Here is a 20,967-nt window from a genome sequence, read left to right as displayed (position 1 = left end):
TTACTAAACCTTTAAGAAATCCAAGTTCAGTCAAATGGTGAGAAGTGTCATTAAATGCACTTAAGAAGCTGTAAACATTGTCTGTATCAGTCCAGAGGCAGAAAACACATCAGTTGATTGAACATGGAAAATTAATATAGAGAATTATTAAATTGGTAAAAGGGGATCAACTACTAGGGAGTAAGGGTAACTCTAAAGCATGGATCAGCAAACTATGGCCCGTGGGCCAAATCTGGCTGTTGTACTGCCCCTCCCCCTGCCATGCCAGTTTTATTGAGATGTTGACGTAACATCACTGGGTTGCCTGTTTTTGTAAATAGAGTTTGATTGTAACACTGCTGTGCCCATTTGTTGACTATGGCTGCTTTTGCTCTGCAACAGCAGAGTTTACTAGTTACGACAGAAACTGTAAGTCAGCCAAAATATTTGCTCTCTGGCTCTTCACAGAAAACGTTTGCCAACCCCTGCCCTAAGAATACAAGCCTAGTCTATCTAGGGAGCAGAGACCCAAGGAAAGCACAGACTTGGAAGAGCCGCACAACCCCCGCCTGCCCCGCTCCCCCCCCCAAACCTGCACCCAAGGCTAAGATTCAGGCCTAGGTGGAGGGAGTGTGGCCCTGGTCTCTGGACAGTGGAGAAGTCAGTCTGCTGAGGCTCTGCGGGCTGGAGGCTGGGAACCACCTGCTGGGGTGCCTGTGCAACTTCTGCAGGGTGTGTGCCCCTGGGTCCCTCCCAGAAAGCCCCCAGTGGCTGCTGGGCTATAGGAACAAAGCAAAAAACCCAAAAACCAAGGAACAATTCCAGAACACTGGAGCCTGAGAAAAGCCCCTTTCTCAGCAGTGTCCCCGCAGCACCCTCTGCTAACCAGGGCTAACACTGCGGCAGTTTTCTGAGAAAGCAGTCTGACCTTACCCTGTGGCCTGGAGGGAGTGGAGCTGATGCTCTGTGCCGAGGGGCTGGAAGGGGAGGTACCCAGCTGAGGATTCCCCTGGGCCAGCTGGTGCCTGTGGAGGTGCCCAGGGCTGCAAAACTAGGTCACGCGCTGTGGGCTTCGCTGGCTGCCGTCATGTGCTGGACACGATACGGGGCAGGGGAGAGCGCAGTGTCTGTTCCAATCTGCAGTCTTTCTCCTTCTGACCTCCTTGTAATGGAAGTTTAGCTGTCAGAATCCTGAGCTCTGTCACTGTAGAAAGCTCTGTGCCTTTTTGGATTTTATTAGGAATATAGTCATGGTTCCTAAAGAAAATGTTATTGATTGTGACATTGATCCATTTTGCCAACAGGCACCTGTAGATTGATTACTATATACAACATAACAAACTAAAATAAAGGAAGAAATGATTGAAGTTGAATTAAAATATTTTGGAGAATACTTTTATTTTCTGTGTCAGTTTTTACTTAAAAATAATTACTTGTGTAAATCTTTTTTTTTGGCCTCTTTTGAGTGTAAAAACAGTTTAACATTACAAATATTTTAGAGGAAGAAATTACCTACACTTTCACAAGATAGCTTTAATTTTTTTGATTGTGTATATTTTTAATCTCCGTCCATAAACGTGTACTATTACCCAGTTATAATAATTGTGCACTTGTTTGAGCACTGTGTTTTTTCCTCAGCATGTCATGACGTCATGTAGAGTCTACTTAAATCAAGTAATTGAAGTTAAATATGAACATTTTATTCTTATATTAGGCAGAGCAAGCTGACTGCTTCGTTAAGAAACTTGAGAACCTCATTGGCATAACACAGTAGATGCTTTTAGTTCTTGTTCTCAGGCTATCTCAGTGCCCGTTTCAAGGGGACAGCCTTTCTGCAAGGTGATTCAGGACCCAAACTCCTTTCGTCTTGGGGCTCCACCCTTTCCTCAGGCCTCCTGAGTCCGCTGCTGGCCCCTGTGCATGCTGCTGGCAGAGGGGAATAGGGAGAGGACGGGGGAGAGGGGCCATCTCAGCTAGCTTGGGCAGCTGTAATATCAATAGAGTGGGGCTTAAACAACAGATATTTATTTCTCATAGTCCTGGAGACTGGGAAGTCTAAGATCAAGGCACTGGCAGATTCAGTGTTTGGTGAGGGTCCACTTCCTGGTTCGTGGATGCTGTCTTCTTGCTGTGCGCTCGCATGGTGGAAGGGACGAGAGAGCTGTTGGAGGTCTCTCTTATATGGACACTGATCCCATTCATGAGGGTTCCACCCTCATTACCTGATCACCTCCCAAAAGCCTCATTTCCTAATCCCATTATTTTTCAGGGTTAGGTTTCAACATATGAGTTTTCAGGACACAAGCGTTCAGTCTATAGCAGAGGCTTTTATGAGCCAGGCTTGGCAGCGACCACATCCCTTCCAGTCACACGCCGTTGGCCAGAAGACAGTCACATGACCACGCTAACCATGGGGAGGCTGGGAAATGTAGCCCAGCTCTATTTGGAAGGAAAAGAGACAGATTTTGGGAACACACAGAAGACTCAGTTACAATTCCTAATTTAGATGGCACATACCAGATGTTTTTAATATATTTCCTATCTGTATATGAATTGTATTTTAATATATAGAGGATTTGTTGAAATTGTGTTATCAGATGATTTTTTATTAATTTCAAAAATAATCTTGCAGTAATGAATTTATTGATATAATGAATTTAAATCTGATAAGTGTGTGTGCGCACGCACGTGTGCGTGTGCCTTTTTTAGCACTTGGCATACTGTGCTATAGTTAGTTGAATATGTATCTTTATCCTTGACTTAGCCCAATTAGTGCCTTGCATGTGGGAAGTGATCACTGAACACTGTGGCAATGGTAGAACTAGATGAGATTTTTACTGAGAATAACTTTGGAAATAGCTAGAAAAGGCATATTCTCTCTTTTCTTTCCCGAGTTGCTCGTCGCCTCTTTCTTTGGATTAGTGCATGCCAGGGATGATCATCCTTACCCCCTGGGGGTCACCCACAAGCCCTGGTTTAAGTACTTTTTTCCCTTGCTTGCCTGATTTTGGTCCAGCTCACATTTCTCTATGTTTAGGTGTTGCATATGTAAGTGTATAGATAGTTCAGGTTAGACAGGGATATTTTGAGACTCAGAGATGAGTTCCATAGAGTTTTATATAAAATAGTGAGCTCTGGGGATTGCTTTAAGCCCAGGGCCAAGAAGAGATGGTCATGGCTGGAGCTGCTGGCCTTCATTGCCAGACCATGGCTGGACCTCCAAGCAGGGCAGCTCTGGCAAAGCTTAAGGCTTAGAAGGGGACTGACCTAGCCAGGGGTGACCCAAGACATGACTGGAAGTTCCACCAGCCTCCATAGCCTCCTTTGTATTTAAATAACCAAACAAGCATGAGGACCATGAAGTGTTTTCTTTCCTTTGAAGACAACTTGTTTCTCTTGTTTCTGATTCTTCCTGATAGCAAAACTGATACACTCTCATTGTAGAAAAGTTGGAAAGTATAAAAACATGTAGAGTAGGATGTATAAAGTTCTTTAGTCTTAAGAAGTTACTTTTATCATATAAGAAAGTTCCAATTGCTTATCTTTTTACCTTCTAGGCCAAACCAAAGCTGATTGAGCCACTCGACTATGAAAATGTCATCGTCCAGAAGAAGACACAGATCCTGAACGACTGTTTAAGGGAGATGCTGCTCTTCCCTTATGATGACTTTCAGGTAGGTTACTTCTAAGTGTCTGTAAATAGAGCCGTGTGGTATTATTTTTGCATATATATGTGTATATATGTGGGTGTATGTGTGTACACACGCAGATATGAAGATGTTACATATGTATGTGTATGCATATATATACGTGTATGTATGTACATGCATATATGCAAATACATGCATACACATGTGCATAAACACACATACGTATATGACACAAATATTTTTTCAAGTGTGTATCTTTTATCTTGAATAGAAATGCTATACTCTGGGCTAATTCTGTAGACACTAGTGCCTCCTATGTCTTAGGAAATTTGTTTGAAGAGGTATTTAGGGGTTTTGCCAAGTACCTTAGAGTCTTAAGGATGGGATTTGCTCGGAAGCAGTGGAGGATTTTGCCATGCATCCTTTTAGGATGTCACTTTGGGAGACTGCCTTGAGAGAGGCCCTGAACTGTGTGTGGGCTCATAGAGAAGAGTTTGGGGGTTCTGACATCGAGGAATGTCCTAACATTTACCTCACTGATGCAGTGGCAGGTGCTGTTTCTGGGAGCTCAGTAGCTGCCAGCAGGGGACTCAGCACAGCTTCTGCTGTGAACTGCTCTAGATTGTTGCTTGAAGCCTTTCAAACTATGGCCCGTGGCTTAGTGACCCACAAGAGCTTTGAGCCACTGAGGAGTGATAGAACCCCAGTACCGTTAGATGCCTGGCAACCTGGAGTCATCTCTGTCTTCTGGAGATTCCAGTGACTGCCCTTGATCTCCTGGGACTTAATCTTGGCACTTCCTTCTTCTCTACCTGATGCTGTTACCATCCAAGACCTGTCTTTTGTGAATTAAACTGCCTTTTTTTTTTTTTTTAAAGCTTCCTTGATTCTTTGTTGTTTAATTTTAAAAACTAGTACATACTTGTAACAAACAAACAGGCACTATTGAAACACTTGACATTAAAAGCCTCCCCTACCACCTTCTTTTTAATCCCACTCCCCAGAACATAACCTGCTATATATACAGTTCTTTATGTACCGAATTGTCTTTAGAAATTTCCATGTTAATGACAATTGTTAAATTATATTCCTTGAAGTTTTCTTTTTCCCACCAAATTTAAAAGCTTCCAGTTTACAACAAAGGTGAGAATTTTCACAAATGTTCACTTTTTCTAACTTATTAGAGACACATGTGGGTAAAATGATTGCTCTTTAGTTCTTTCCTGAAAAATAAGGAATGCCGCGGAAACGAAATTGACTATTAGTGGGATGCTGCTGCCAAAGCACGTTCTGCTCATAAATGGCTTCAGATCACGCCCCCAGATACGATGCCTTGAAAACTTCATTACAAGAGTAGACTACCTAGCTAAGGGATGACTAAATGGAAACCTCAGAATGATGCCTTTTGTTAGCATCGTGTGTTAGCATGAGAAGTTAAATCAGATGATTACAAATTATACTCCATGTTGACGTATTTTTCCTGTAGTGTGCTCTGAGGAAGCTAAAGGTTATCTCAAGTTTCTCTGAGCATGAAGTATGTATTCTTCTTGGTATCAGTTAGAGTAACAAAGTTATTTCGAGTTTTGCAGCCTGGAATGCAAAATTGTATTTGCAAACCTGAGATAAAATTGCTTAAGAAGCAAACAAACCACAGAAATAATATACACTTAATTTAATTTCATCTTTTATCTCACAGACAGGGAACCTGGATGTTTAAGCATTTGTAGAAACAGATGATTGAAACTTTGAGAAAAACTCCTTTGTCCCTTTTGCCTATAACAACTTCTCTGGGGATACCAGACACAAATATTCTAGGAACGGCAAAGAACTCACTGACATTCTGCTGGCCAAGATTGAATGAACAGTGTTAAGTTCTGTTTGGGGGAAGTTTTTTCAAAGATTAAGGAGCTTGAATTTCAGCTTTCATCCCCATCACAGTAATTGTGATAGGGCACAATGAAGTTTGGATAGTTATTTTTTTCTAGGAGACTCCTGTATTCTAATCCAGTAAGGTTATATGCTTTCTTGCTAAATTGTCTTGATGATTTTAATAACTGTCTAGTTAATGGAATGAGCCAAATGTCTTAGTGATGTCATAGATTCCTTCTGTCTGTCCCTGCATTTTTAGGCAGAATGGGAGCAGAATTATTATTGTATTATTAGAGGCAGAGGGAACAAATTAGATCAGGGGAAAGTAATTTACTTCGTATGGAAAAATGGTAGCAAGTTGGTTAGGAAATGGGTCAGATAGTGAGCAAAATGCATAGTGGGGTTGATTTGCAATCCTATACTTACTAGTTAATATTAGTTACCTGTTAAGATAATAGAATTTGCTGTGAAGTCCTGTCAACTACATTCAAAATGATAATTTACGAAACAATAGGTGTGCATAGTGATGAAACATTTGTACAGGTCGCAAGTAGACCCGTGTTGGTATTGGTCAGGCCCTAAGAACGTCTGAGTTCTCTGAAAATGAGCCTAATGGAGATAAGGTTTGTTGTTGGGTGTACTCGTCTGAGGTGGGAGAAGAGTGTTTAAGACAAAAAAACCCGAGAGACAGAAAGTCAATGTGAATTTTAAAAAGACAAAAGGACAGTTCTCAGCTGTCAGAATATTTATGAAGTGAAGTTTTGTCTGCCAAGATCGGGGTAGGAATACCGTGGCTCATATAGACTACGCTTGTTTTTTTTCAGAATCAGACCCTGGTGCTTTGGGGTCGTTCTGTTCTGTCTCTGCCCTGGCTTTATGGTTCTCCTTCCCGGCAATATCATCACTTCTTTCCCATCCTTCTAGAACGTTCTCACCCTTTGAGGCCACTTCAAATCCCCTGTCTTCTGAAGTTGTTCAAATCCACAGTAATTTTTTCCCCATTCTCTTAGTTCCTCTAATACTTATTGTCTACATTGTGTACATGAATACCTAAGTGCGTTGTCTAGAGCTTTTCAGTAATGGCTTCTCATGCTTTTTGTGTTCAAGTGTCCCCACCCGTGCTGCGGCCCTGAGGACAGGGTTGTGCTGGTGCCTCTGTCACCTCCCTCCCCACCCATCCACCTCCACATCCACATGACCTCTGCACGCTGGATGCCAGGCTTGGGTGCTTCTGGCTTCATATAAAATCTGTAAAGTTATTATGAACATTAATTAGTTAGTTTTCTTTGATTCATGAAGTGACTATGAATACCAGTGAGCACATGTGGAAATGCCAGTGACTAGATTTGTAAAACTTTTTGCTGAGCCAATGATTTGGTTTGGTGGAAAATTAGGTAATTTTTGAAATAAAAATAAAATGGAAGCGAAACAGAGTCATAAAAGGAGCACACTTTCTGGTGACTAATGGACCTTTATTGTTCTTAAAGTTTTGTGGCCTTTTCAAGTTTACTTGGCAAAACTCTGAGAACTTACTTTTCCGTGGGTAAATAATAGGTAAACTTTAACAGGCAATTAGACAGAGATGATAACCTTTAAGATTAAAATGTTTTAGATCAAGAAAGGTTAAGTTGAGGGACTTCCCTGGTGGTCCACTGGTTAAGACTGCACTTCCAATGCAGGGGGCATGGGTTTGATCCCTGGTTGGGGAACTGAGATCCCACATGCTGTGTGGTGAGGCCAAAAAAAAGAAAAAAGAAAGGTAAGTTGGCTTATTGCTTAAGAAATGACAGATCTAAACATAACTGTAAGTAATGCCCAGGGCTCCTCCCTTTCCTGTCAGAGGCACAGAATTCGATGTGAGTCTGGCCATTGATTTCCAATCAAGGTTCTCCTCCTTCAGGTGGAAGCCTTTTACTGGATGATACTGTTGGTGGTGACATTCTTTTTTTTTTTTTTTATAAAGATGACAGGTTTTTTTGTTTTTGTTTTTAAACTTTGGGTTTATTTATTTTATTATTTATGGCTGTGTTGGGTCTTTGTTTCTGCGCGAGGGCTTTCTCTAGTTGCGGCAAGCGGTGGCCACTCTTCATCGCGGTGCGCGGGCCTCTCACTATCGCGGCCTCTCTTGTTGCGGAGCACAAGCTCCAGACGCACAGGCTCAGTAGTTGTGGCTCACGGGCCCAGCTGCTCCGTGGCATGTGGGATCTTCCCAGACCAGGGCTCGAACCCGTGTCCCCTGCATTGGCAGGCAGATTCTCAACCACTGCGCCACCAGGGAAGCCCGGTGGTGACATTCTTAACTGCTGGCATCAATCCACTGAATCTATAGCTGGCTTTTGAGCTCCTTGTATCCTGGCTTGTTGCACAGCTTACTAGTGTTTGTGCAATTTTATAAAGTGATAGAATATGGAAAAGGTAGTAAACAGTAAAAAAGGATGTTGGGAGGCAATTTATGGATACCATTTATATTTCACAAACATTAGACTTTGGTGTCTGATATAAACTAACAAGGCATAGAGTTGGTATGAAAGAAATAAAGAGAGAATGTCATATTCCATTTCTGGGGATATACCCAAAAGAATTGAAAGCAGAGACTCAAAGAGATACTTGTACATCCATGTTCCTAATGGGATTATTCACAATAGCCAAAAGGAAGAAAAAACTCAAGTGTCCATCGATGGGCGAATGGATAAACAAATTGTGTATATGCACAATGGAATATTATTCAGCCTTAAAAAGGAAGGAAGTTCCGATATATGCTGCAACATGGATGAACTTTGAGGACATTACGCTAATTGAAATGAGTCAAAAAAGGACAAATATTGTACGATTCCACTTGCATGAGATACCTAGAATAGTCAAATTTATCCAGACAGAAAGTGGAATGGTGGTTGCCAGGAGATGGAGGAGGGGGGGTGGAGAGTTAATTGTTTAATGGTTACAGATTTCAGTTTTGCAAGATGGAAAGAGTTCTATGCATGGATGGTGGTGACAGCTGTACAGTAATGAGGATATTCTTAATGCTACTGAATTGTACTCTTAAAAATGGTTGAGATGTAAATTTTATGTTATGGACATTATACCACAATGAAGAAAAAAGAGCAGATGTTAACGGGATTTCTGTGCTGTACAGATGTGAAATTGTTGTCTTCCTGCAAGTTGTGTGAGAAGTCAGGGCAAGGAGTGACTCTCAGGTGTTATTCCTACTGACATTTCATGGTGTATCATCAATGTCAAATCTCTTTAGCAAGAGAATTTAAAAGATGGGAAAATTATTAATAATTGGCAACTCTAGAAATTTTCACTTTTGGAAATGTTTAGATACAGGAGAATCCTAGAGTGTTCTCAGCATTGTATTGAAAAATGTGGTCAATCCATTTCCCTTTAAATAACATCCTGATTTTTATTTTTCTTCTGTTTCTTTTCCTCTTCTGCTTACATGAGACTGATAATGATCTACAAACCACTGACCTGAAAAGGAAACCAGGCCCCGCTACTTACAAAGGGCCTGGAAGTCCCTCATCTCATTTCCCATCTGTCCTTTTGAAAAGAAAGAATTTTTTTTTTTCACAGTGTTTTGTCCTTGCTTTTTATTATACGCTGCCAAAAAATAATCTCAATACTTTGTTTTGGACTTTTTATTGGAAAGTGTTCTTTTGATAAAGTTCCTCAAAATTTTTATTGGTCTGCATTCAGTGGCCAACAATGTCAGTTTCTGTGAACACTGTGGGTTTTGGGTTATTAGTTCATGTCTAGGATTGAACCTACCTGAAAAATCTGGATAAATAATGTTTCCAAATTGACGTTGTCCAGACCTTCAGGAGATGAGGATTTTAATTCCAGGTCAAGAATTCTGCCTTTTACAGAAAACAGTGACAGGTCATTTTTTTTTTTTTTTAATCATCAAGTATGTCTTAAAAAGAAAAGCTTCTTTTTTGGAGAGCACTGATCAGCTGAGTTGAAGAGTGTATTTATTTAGCATATAGTTTAGAGTTATACTCTTTGTGCAAAGAGCTCAGACAGGGTTCCTGCTTTCGAATTGCTCAGAACTTAGGAGAGGAGATATTGAATTAATATTAATAATAAGAAGGAGAATGTGACCACTGTCATGACAAATTAAATCCCATGGGAATTTATTCTTGGAACATTAAGATAGTGGGACGTCCAGGTGCTGAGTTCTTAAAGTGGTTGGAAATGCAGAAGTCCAGCCTAAGAGAGAAGCCAGGGTTATCAGTTTGGGCTCACCCGTAGAAATGTGAGACAGCGGCCACAGGGACCGAGAGCATGAGAGTGCCCTCAAGGGACTGAATCTTGGGGAACACCTTCACCTAGGAGGAAGCGGGGGTGGGAATCAGATACAGAAAGTGGGAAAAGGACCAGGAAACTGTGGGGCCCTGGAAGGGAGTGCGAGGAGTTTTGAAGAAGGCAGGCAAAAAGAGCGGACGGCCGTGCGCTCCTGCCACTGGCGTGGGAGAATGGTCCTCGGAGTTGACAGCTAGGGCATCGTTCCCTGTGATGGTCGTTTCTTGCCGGGGCTGAAGAAGTGAGCGCGTGGGGCACAGAGGTTAGCGTTAAATGGTAGCAGAGAGAAGGGATCATCGTAACTCAGAGCAGTTAACAGGAGGTTTTATCGGGACTGAGAGAATGAGCTAGGAAGGGAAGTCCAGGAATGAGGAAGAGATTGAAGATGCAAGCTATGGGGGTGCATTTTGAAGCAAGGCTCTTTAGGGGGCCCTGTGGGGATGGAATGAAGGGTCTTTGCAGGAAGAGTTCAGGAAGGAGAGAGAGTTCTGTCTCTGAATAGGAAGGAGAGGATTGGGTATTTGAGAAATTTAGAGGCAGATTGGGCTGAGGGAGCTAATGTCAGGTTGGCCCAGGTGAAGAGCAGCCTGGGGGCGAGTCAGGAGGGTTTGGAAAGCAGGCTGCGGGGCTTGGGATGGGGAGGGCGTAACAGTAAGAGTCATCAGTCAGTACCCCCACTGCTGTAACCGTGGCCACCGCCCTCATCCCTTCTTACCTTGGTTAATCCTATCAGGTCTTCCAGATCCTATCCTTGCCCTTCTTCCTGTCTATCCTAACAGAGTAGCCAGAGTGATCTTTTAAAAAGTAAGTTTCAAGGTAGGTCCGATGACCTCACTCAGGGAAGTCTTACTGTGGCCGTGATCTTGTCCACCGCATCTCTCTGACCAGTCGCCTCCCCACTCTCTGCTGCAGCCACACTGGCCCCCGTGGGGCTCCTCTGTCACTCCAGGCAGTCTCCTGCCCCAGGGCCTCTTCTCAGGCTGTTCCTCTTCCCGGAGAGTTCTTTATCCAGCTCTCACTCACCCACTGCAGGCCTTTCTCCAGTTCTCACTTCTCCGTGAGGCCCTTGCCCGCTGCCATGCCCTCCACCCTCTTGGCGTTCCAGGTCCTCTTTACCTTGCTTTGTTTTCTTTCTTCCTCACCATATCACTTACCTGCTTCTAAGATACTCACATGTTTATTGTTTATTCATGTGAACCCCGTGAGGGCGGGGATCTCAGTCGTATTCACTGATGTTTCCCGAGCACACAGGACACATGGCACAGAGTAGGAATTCAAGAAATGCTCATTGAATGGAAGGAGTGAGTGAGAGAGAGAAAGAGAGAGTGAGAATGTATGAATCACCAACCAAGAGCGGGCTCCTTCCACTTAAGATTTTGATGAAATCAGCCTTGTTGGGAATGTTAACAGCTTGAGAACAGAGAAGAGAAAACAAAGGATGGGGGTTAAGATGGCAAAGGGGTGGGCGTGTAGCTGCCGGACCCAAGAACGAGGAAGCTGAGTCCTCAGGACTCTGGGCTGCTGGGGAGCGTTCAGAGGTGGATGTTGGATGGGGAGGAGAAGACACGGGAGGACCCTGAGGATGAACAAGCGGAAGTGCCTGGTGTGGGGGAGTTGGAGGGATGGAAGGTGGCGCTGGGAGAAGGGGCGTTGCCGTGTTTGTGATCCCACAGGTGGAGTGTTGTGTAGGCTGCGTGGAGTGTGGGCGACTGTGGAGGGCCCACAGGAAAGGTGAACTGACATGTGTGAGCACTGAATAGTTGGGTAGAAATTCAGAAGACTAATAGATGTGAAAATGTTCAGCCCAACTACCAGGTCTAATGAATTTAAATGATACATAAAATCAAACTGAAATAAGAAGTAAGTTATGGGTATAGCTCCTCAAATGACTATTTTGAACATTTAATCTAAGCTCGACATGGATCTTTAGGCCCTTGGAAGGTATGTATTGTAACCTTTCTTGTTAGAAATGCAACAGGAAAAGAAGTGATTTAGGAACCTTGGTCATTATTATTATTACCTTGACTGTTGCGTTTGTTCCTTAATTTGTTAAAAGCTTTGTGTTCAGCTCACCCACTTTAAAGGAATATCAGCCTTGGAAGTATGCCAGTTCAGTGTTCGTTTGGTGAAGGGGAAAATTGCTTTTGAAAAACAGCTTCTATATCAGATTCTCAATCAGAAAATACAGAAATATATTGAAGAACCATAATTAACTTTGATTTGTGCCATCCTTTCTAAATGAAGGTAGCAGCCTTGTAGGGTAGGAGGACAATCTGGCCGTAACCAGCGAGGTTCAGCTGATGTGGCACCCAGGTGGGCACTCTGGTCTTCCTCACTGCCCACGGGTGTACCTCTGGGTCCCTATGCTCTGTACAAGCAGAGGAGGCCCATTCTTCAGTGGAGGGCGGCCCATGCCATGCTCCATGGGATGCAACTCTAGGGGACATGATTGATGTGCGTTCTTTGTTCTCCTAGGGAGCTGGGGCGTTCATACAGAATGCGGTGTGATGGTGCCCCAGCAGCTGGGCACCTCAGGGAGCTGCGGTGCCTTTTGTGAACACCATTAGAGTAAAAACTTGTCAGGTTGATTTCTATGTTTACTAGCACTTTAGACATTTTCTTCATTTTTCCTCAAGACAGCCCGGTGAGGGAAGTAGCTCTTCCCCACCCCCTCACCCCCCGCCCCCACCATACCGGCAATGTATGACTTGATTTTTGTTAGAAACACCATGCAGTGCTTAGGAAAACTTATGATCGAGTGGGGAGTTGAGATTACCTACATAAATAACTAGATGAAATAACACACACAAAATGTTACCTTCATAAGTGAATCTGAGATTTTATTCTCTTCTCAGGTAGAATAAAAGATATTGGATGAGTCTAGTAGTCCATTACTGTATGCATGTTTTCCCCATATCAGGTCACATTTTCTTTCCTTCCTCCCTCCCTCCCTTCTCTCTCACTCACTCTCTTTCTTTCTTTCTTTTTCAAATTTTCTTTGCTTTTTAAAAATAATGTTTGCTCACATTTTAAATAGTTCAGAGAGAACAGTAAAGGTTCTACAGTAAGTGGAATTGGGTAAGCACAGACCTTATGTGTAACCAGTGAGGGGTAGAAGGACACTTATCTATGTGATTCATGTATATGTCTTAGGCTATTAAACACTACTTACAGGCATTGATAGAGGAAGATTTGAGCCAAGATGACATCTTAAGACAGTGCAAGCAGTGGAGATTTATTTATACCATATCTCTAGCATTCACTGAAAATCATTCTTTATTATAGTTATTTGTAACTGTAAGACTTTATTATTTTCTCCCCAAATAGAAAATAAAATCTCTATGAGAGTGGCAAACCATAGTTGTTGGTTTTTTATTATAAACCATAGTTTTTTGAAAGTTCACCTTTGCATTTGCGATGTTCCTACAACAGTGCTTAATTCATGGTAAGCATTTAATATGTTTTGAGTAAATGGATGGATTTGAGATCTTGGCACCAGCTGCCTTTGAGGTCGTAAGAGCACAGCTCAAGATGGTGGATCAGGGGAGTAGAAGAGAGGGAGACATGTTTGCATGCAAAAACAAAACCCAAAAGTCCCTCAAGAAAAAGAAAACCTGGGTTTTGGCCTCAGCATCATCAGATGCCATTTAACATATTACTAGGCACACACTCTGTGGTTCCTACAACCTGAACGGGTCCTGCTGGGTCCATACCTCTGGCTTTTCCTACCGGGGTTTCCCGGCAGAGCCCGGGCCCTGCCGAGTGTCCTGTGTGGGTTTGATGGACCTTGCATCAGCAGCACCCTTGAGTATGTGCCTGAGATCCAGGGAGGACAAATTAAGGGAGTTCCGTGAAGTCCCCTGATGTCAGAAGTCCTCCAATCAGGACTTCCCCATCTGCTTAGTATTTTATCCGCAAAGCATGACCTCTGCTCCACTGTGTTTAAGACAGGACTTTGCCTGGCGTCCCAGGCTTTGAAGGGCTACTCTGAGCAGACCGTCCTGGTGGTGCTGGTAAACGCGCAGAGGGGCTTGTGTGAAATTATCCTTGATGCACGAGCGAGGCCTTACGTGTGAATGAAGGCGTGTGCCTCCCTAAGGCAAGTCCTGAAAGGAACCTTCATTGGGATATTGGAAGTATATAAATAATGGACATGTTTTAACATGAAGCATATTCACTATTCACTACGCTAGGTATTCGCACAAAGGTATGGTGTTTTTAACAACTAAAATTGCATTCTAAAGAAGACATAGAGAACCATACACAGACAACTAGAAAATGAAAGAAGCTACACTTGCCTACCCCTTCCTCAAGGCTCTGTTACCGAATAGAATGGTAGTTGTTCTAGACACTAGGGCAGTGGCAAGACCTGAGATGTAGTCAGCTGGGTCTAGATTTTAGCCTCAGGTCTGTCTGTTACTAATCTGGGTATTTCAGTAAGCCATAAACCTTCCTAAAATTCACCTTTCCTTTTTTTTTTTTTTTAAATGATGCGCCCATGTAAATTCACCTTTCTTAACCTGTAGTTCAGAGATAACATTTGCCCTAAAATTGGGGCTCTCATTAGATGTGTGAGAATCCAAAGAGATACCACCATTCAAGGAGGCTCTCTGTACACTCTGGCTGATGTCCGCCAGGTAGCAGGGAGGGAGCCGAGTGACCAGGATGCTTAGTGGAGTCTTCTTCCTCTCCTCTAGGTAACATCGTTTTATTTTTGAGGATGACAATTTTTAGTTGCAAAGTCATATGATGTGGAGCAGGCTGAGCCCCTTACTCACGGGGAAGCTGGACCTGCCACGTGTCCACTCAAGTGGCTGCAAGGCCTCTCCTGGTTTTCTGGATAGCCACCCCCGTCCTCACCTTTGCAGTGATATTTAAGAAGTGATTAGAGGGACTTCCCTGGTGGCGCAGTGGTTAAGAATCCGCCTACCAACGCAGGGGACACGGGTTCGAGCCCTGGTCCGGGAAGATCCCACATGCCGCGGAACAACTAAGCCCGTGAGCCACAACTACTGAGCCTGCGCTCTAGAGCCCGCGAGCCACAACTACTGAGCACACGTGCCACAACTACTGAAGCCCGCGCACCTAGAGCCCGTGCTCCACAACAAGAGAAGCCACCGCAACGAGAAGCCTGCGCACTGTGACGAAGAGTAGCCCCCGCTCGCCACAACTAGAGAAAGTCTGCACGCAGCAACGAAGACCCAACGCAGCCAAAAATAAATAAATTTATTAAAAAAAAAAAAGAAACCAGCTTCTCTGTAATACCAAACACCCCCCCCCCATTGATGAGTCTGGTCATTAAGGGTTTTGAACATTTAACTTATTTAGTTATAATTTACTGCATTTGACCAAGCTGTTATGTAATACATAATTTGGGGGGTTTTCAAGGTAGCAGAATGAAATTTTTATGACTGTCAGAGGTCTACTGACATTTATGAATGTACATATATGACACTTTAGGAAACAGGACACTATGCAGTGACAGAGCTACCTGATGTCTCACCAGTTGCTAAGACACTGTCTCATTCGGAGCCCCAGGTGATTCCATTTAAAAACCCCGACTGCCCATTCATTCAGACATTCATGTTAGGCCAGATGTTATGTAAGGGTGCTGGAGAAGCAAAGATGACTAGCACAGTCTGAGGTTCTTGAGTCTGGTAGGCGATGCAGCAGGTTTCTGAGTAATTTCCGCAGAACTGCGTGTGTGCCGTGTGCTGCAGGAGGTGGGAGTGAGCAGCCCCACGGCCAGGCACAGGGGCTGCTACGTTAGGGAGTCAGAAGTAGCCCGCGTGCTGGAGGGTCAGAGACGGGCAGGAGAGGAGTCCAGAAAAGTCAGTACCGCGGGTCACCAAAGGTCAGGTCATGCTGAGGAGTCTGGACTTTATTCTCATGGCAGTGGTGGTGGGGGTCCTTGAAAGAATTTAAGCTGAGGCATGACGCTATTGATAAGAGTTTCAGAAAGATGACTGGCAGCTGTGCAGAGGGCTGGTTGAGGGAAGGCAGACATCCCCGTCAGGGAGGGTGCCACACTGAGGTTCACACAAGAGCCCCATAAATCAGTGCGTTGTCATGGAGATGTACAGCAAGGCAAGTCCTTGACGTCACAGGGTGATGCTGTTGAGGGAAGAGAGAGAGACAGTTAAAGATGGAAACCTGGGCACCCAGCAGGGGCTAGTGAAGAGCTGTCAGAGAGATGCAGAGAGATGTCCGTTTCTCTGCCCGTATTAGGCTCCGTCCTTGTAATGTTTTAGTTTCTCGGGAATTGTTTTTTATTAAATCCCTCCAGAAACCTAAGTGGACATCTTTCTCTGGACCCTTGTCTTGTCCCATGCCTTGTTTGTTTTCTTGATTATTAGTGTATTAAACATTGAGAATCCTCAGGAAACCGCTTCCCTGGAAATGGACTTGTTTGATCTTCATGGAACACTGTGGGTCTGATCTCTGCAGTGAGATGTGGGGAACGCCCTGTGTGGATTTCAGTTTCCAGCCTAGCTTGGAACTGAATCCTCTCAAAAGCGAGTCATCTGCTCTGAAACAAATGCATCTGCCAGATATTTGGAAAGGTTCCATTATTGCTGTGCTCAGTAAGTTGCAGCAAAGTTCCCAGCCTTGTCTAAAGTGAGGTTTAATACTGCGCGGGATACAAAACGTTTAATGTACAGACATGCATCCAAGGGGGCATGTCCAGCAGATTCAGAGGGACCTAGAGACAGAGGAAGGAGGTGTTGAGAGCCGTCTGTCTAGACGGGAGCAGTTGAAAATCCACTTGGCGCAGCTGAGCTCGATAAAAATTCAACCCAGGGCTTACTCTTCAGCGAGGGAGATGGGCCATGCCCGAGGGATGCCCGCCTAAGAGCTCAGTCTTACCCAGACCGCCTGGGCTTTGATTTCTGCCACATCCACTTGCCTCCCTTCACTGTGCCTTGGCCCCTCCTACCCTCACTCCCCAGGCCTCAAGGCCCATCTTAGAGGTAAGATGGCAGGAGCCTAGGAATCCCTTCTCTCTCTCTGTTCTGCAGCCATACCTACTGACCGATTACTGAGGAGAACCCTCTTCACCTCTTCTGTGTCTCCGCTGGTGCACTTTGGCCTTGCCTTCCTTCGGAGTTGTTCTGCTTAGAACACCCGAGGAGCAGCCATCTCTGAGCTCGCACTCCCTCCTGGGCTGCCCGTGATGTTTGTTTTCTGTCTGAGAACGGACACTCCCTGCCCTGTGCTCCTTAGAACAGGAGAGATGGGGAGAGTCCTTGTAGATCCGCACGGCTGGCTCAGGTTGCAGCCCACCCACTTCTCTGGGATATTGTCTCCAGCTCATTGTTCCTGTGTCCCAGGGGAAGGGTGGGCCTTTTGTTTCAATGTCTGGATTGTAAGTCCTATAAAATATGATATTTTAGACACCCAGTAGATATGCATACTTCCCACCAGGAATAAAGAGGGTTGTTTTGTTATAGTTTAATGCCCATTGTAAAGTGATTAATAAAAAAAATCTGGTGCCTTATGAGTTGAGAGGATTAGAAAAATAAAGAAATGATGACACAAAAGAGCATCTTCGTTAATACTAACGCCTGTATTTAAGTCTACACAGTGAATCTTCCCTCCTTTTAATCCAATTCCTTTCATAAAAACACATTAAAACAATTCCTTTCATTAAAAAAGTAAGTGGGGTAATATGACTATAAATCAAAAAAGATACAGAGTATTCATCTTTTTTCTGGATGTCTTTTAAGTTTTTAGTTTCTCACAAAGCAGTTCGTAGCACGCAGATAATAAACCACTTGTGAGAGAGAGAGAGACTTAGAATTCCATGGAACTATGGAGTTTTTAAACCACAAAGGAAACCTAGAGATCCTAGAAAATTCTGGATGTGGAAAGTTAAAACTTTCCTCCAAGATTACACAGCTAATTGGAGGCAGAGCTCAGATGAGAACTCAGGTTTCCTGGCTCTCAAGTCCAACCTCTTTCCAAGATCACTTCTCAGATTCTTCCATAGGAAGTTTAATTAAATTATGTGCTTCACATTGCTTGTGGTTTGAAACATGAGCTTCTTGGTATCCCAGCTTCAGTGGGGTCAAGGTAGCGCGTTAGCCAGCACCCTAGGGAGGAAAGACAGCCCTGGCCAGGTTGGGGGCAGGAAATTCATTAGTAAGAGGGATTCCAAGTTAAAGCTAAAGAAACAGGGCCACAGCAGGCCATCAGGGAAGAGCAGTGAGTGGTGAAGAACAGGGGCAGGAGATGCCTGGAAGCCCCCGGGGTTGTGCCCAGGTGAAGAAACGTGGTACCTCTGTATGTTCCCTTTAGGGACCCTGCTTCCCTGGGCTGAGCATCCCACATTCCTGACTACGGCTCATAGCCATTAAAGTGACCCCAGTTTTTGGAGGGAATCATTTTAACCAAGAGGAAAAAAAAAGTTTTTAAAATAAAAAAGGCTGTATTTGAAATTTGTCATCCTAACTAGGCTTGGAGAAAGTTGTAAATTGTACCCTTTATATTCGGATCTGGGGGCACCTCTGCATTTCATCAGTTCATTCCATTAAAAAAAAAAAGTCCCATAAAGATTGGCCTAGGCTCTCAGGTGTCCATGCATCATTATATAAGTCCTTTAGAAGAGGACTTCACCTTTTTCTCCTCCTTTTGCAGTCCTAAGTTACCTTTTCAATTAGTCCTAAAATTTTGTGGAAGGCCTCATAAGACTCACGCCCATACTTGGCCAAGGTAATTAAGGATTTCTGTGCGTCAAGCACTGCCAGTGTTTAACCTAAGAAACAATATTGACTGAAGATAATTGAATCTATTATAGTTGCTAGAAGAAGGCTTCTATTTTTAAATTGTATTTTGTACTGTGAGATTTATATCCCAAAGGATGTTTGAGATGCTAGCTATGTTTAGATTTAATTTTCATATCTTAATCACGCTTCATAGTGTGCACTGCTTTTTTCCCCCTACCCCTTGCAGATGTACAGCTTTTTTAGTAGAATGGAAGTAATTTATTTCCAAACAAAGGGATGGGACTGATGTTCTTTGAATGTCCGCCTTGATGATGATTTATATAAGGTGGACACAGACCCATCTTTTAGCAGGAATATGATTTTAGTTAATAGGAAAGTAGGAAAGAATATCACAACCATGAAAAAGAAAATTAAGCTCACATTTGAGAAAAGCTTTAGTGTTCATTGAGTATAAATCTGCAGGTATTGATTTGGACATTGTTATAAGCCAGATAAATAAAGCTACAGAAATGTAATGTGAATCGATTTGACATACAGTAGACTATTACCTGAATGTGACTTTTAATACATAAAATATATGGAGAAGTTAAACAAACCAGAATACCATTTAATAATGTGCATTGAGAACTAGAATTAATAAGCAGATCAGAATACATTCATTGGCTGTGTGTTCTCTGATTAGGAAGAGCCGAAATGGGAATTATAATAAACAAGTGGGTTGGTGAGGCTAAACTCAAAGCAGAGGGAACAAGAGGAAAGACCTTGGCAACTGGTGACATCAAACAGTGACTCCTCATTGGAGCCAAGTCCAGGAGTCCCCCAGTGGGTCACAGCCTGATGGATCCCAGCCTTTCCTATTAAATGGTGACAAAGACATTGACAGAATTGCTTTGGTCATACAAGCCCTGTTCTTTCTGTTGGCTCATTCTTTCCCTAGTTAAAACCATTGACTAGGCTATAGGTTGGTGCGGTTTTAGAGGTGTTTAATTCAAGCTTAATTAGAGTTTTAGGCAGTTTTTTCTTTGGCGTATATTTTTTTAATTCTAGGACTTAATGGGTTTGCTTTTTATGTGTATGCAAAAAGCTAATTTCATCTATTATGACTTGATTTTGTTATTTTAACTTTCTAAGGGTAGGCTTATCTTCACATTTCTCTTCCTTTTTGTACTAAACACAACTTGTACTCATCCTATACAGTGTAGCTTAAGCATCTTTGCCTCAGTGCACGTGAAGAAATAGTGCACAAGAATAGTCTTATTTCTTGACCTGAGCCATTTCATGAACATCTTAAAAGTATGATAATTAGTTTCAAAAAATCTTGATAGACCCAAATAAATCAAGATAAGGACGCAGTAAGTGGAGGTATAGAATGTGTCCTTCTTTGAATTATACATAATTTCTTAATTCCCCTTTACTGGTATACCTGATTCTTAACAGTTTTGACAATCTCTTACAATCAGTGTTTTACTTTGAAGCTTTTTGAATAGATTATGCCTCCAGTGCCTACTGTCATTCATCTCTATGGCATTTCATGGAACCAGGTGTGTAATAAGGGTCACCATTTGTGACTTTCAGAAGGAAGCCAAGAGCCAGGGTGTTGAAAGCCCTCGTGGAGGAGGCTGAATGAATTAATAATTCACCTGTGAAGGACTTTGGTAGAGAACAGAATTCCTTCCTTCTCTTCCTTTAGAATAAGGAAGCCTTATTCTAAAAGTAGGATTTAAGATTGCTTTCAAAGATGGACACAGTGCAAGCAAAGAGTAAAGACAGGTGAAGCAGACACAACAGGGAGACAATACGGGCAGGAAATAAGATTATTAAAAAATGTTTGCCCTGGAGTTCTTCCCCTGTGCTGGAGGAGGAGGGACCACAGATCTGACCCCAAATTTCCTCCAATCTTAGGAAGAAGAAAAACAGATGGGATAGATGCTGGGAGATCCCAGCTTAGTAATTAGCCTTAGGAACCAATGGGATAGATTCTGTCAACAAGCTGGTTTCTTGTGTGCTGTCTTTATAACTATGATCTGTTAATAGTATCCAAGGATTACAGTCCATGGGAGAAAAAATCTAGAACATTTCCTTCCTGAAGCCCAAAGCCTAGTTAACTCGAATTGACACTACAGTCCCTACACTACAGTGTTAATTAGGGTAGATGTGTTGCTGCCTAAAGTCATGAGACATTTTATTATTTAGAATAAGCATTTAAGCCTCATGAAACAGGAGCATTTCTCAGTGATAGGAGGGAAGGTAGTGTTCACAGTCATAGATTCAGTCAACAAATATTAAGGACCTGCTACGGGTCCCACTGGGGATGTGGCAGTGAATAAGAACAGTTGTAAAAGGCAGTTAAGAGATGGATGTACAACAGTGTGAATGTACTTAATGCCCCTGACCTGTACACTTAAAAATGGTTCAAATGGTGAATGTTACGTCTGTTTTAC

At 43.1% G+C, this 20,967-nt stretch overlaps 1 protein-coding gene across 26 annotated transcripts in view; it reads left to right on the top strand.

Annotated features, from left to right (window-relative positions):
• The window catches only part of DOCK9 (dedicator of cytokinesis 9), a 324,518-nt gene that overhangs the window by 169,894 nt on the left and 133,657 nt on the right, over positions 1-20,967 (top strand). For all 26 annotated transcript variants that reach the window (XM_082366033.1, XM_082366053.1, XM_082366052.1 and 23 more), the window contains one exon: positions 3,537-3,653. In XM_082366033.1, the coding sequence (XP_082222159.1) occupies positions 3,537-3,653 (117 nt within the window). The remainder of the gene's footprint in view (positions 1-3,536; positions 3,654-20,967) is intronic.

Source organism: Balaenoptera borealis (genome assembly GCF_965194805.1).
Source record: "Balaenoptera borealis genome assembly, chromosome: 18".
Taxonomy (NCBI): Eukaryota; Metazoa; Chordata; class Mammalia; order Artiodactyla; family Balaenopteridae; genus Balaenoptera; species Balaenoptera borealis.
Note: the sequence above shows the minus strand (reverse complement) of the source record. Positions and strands in the feature narration are given on the sequence as shown.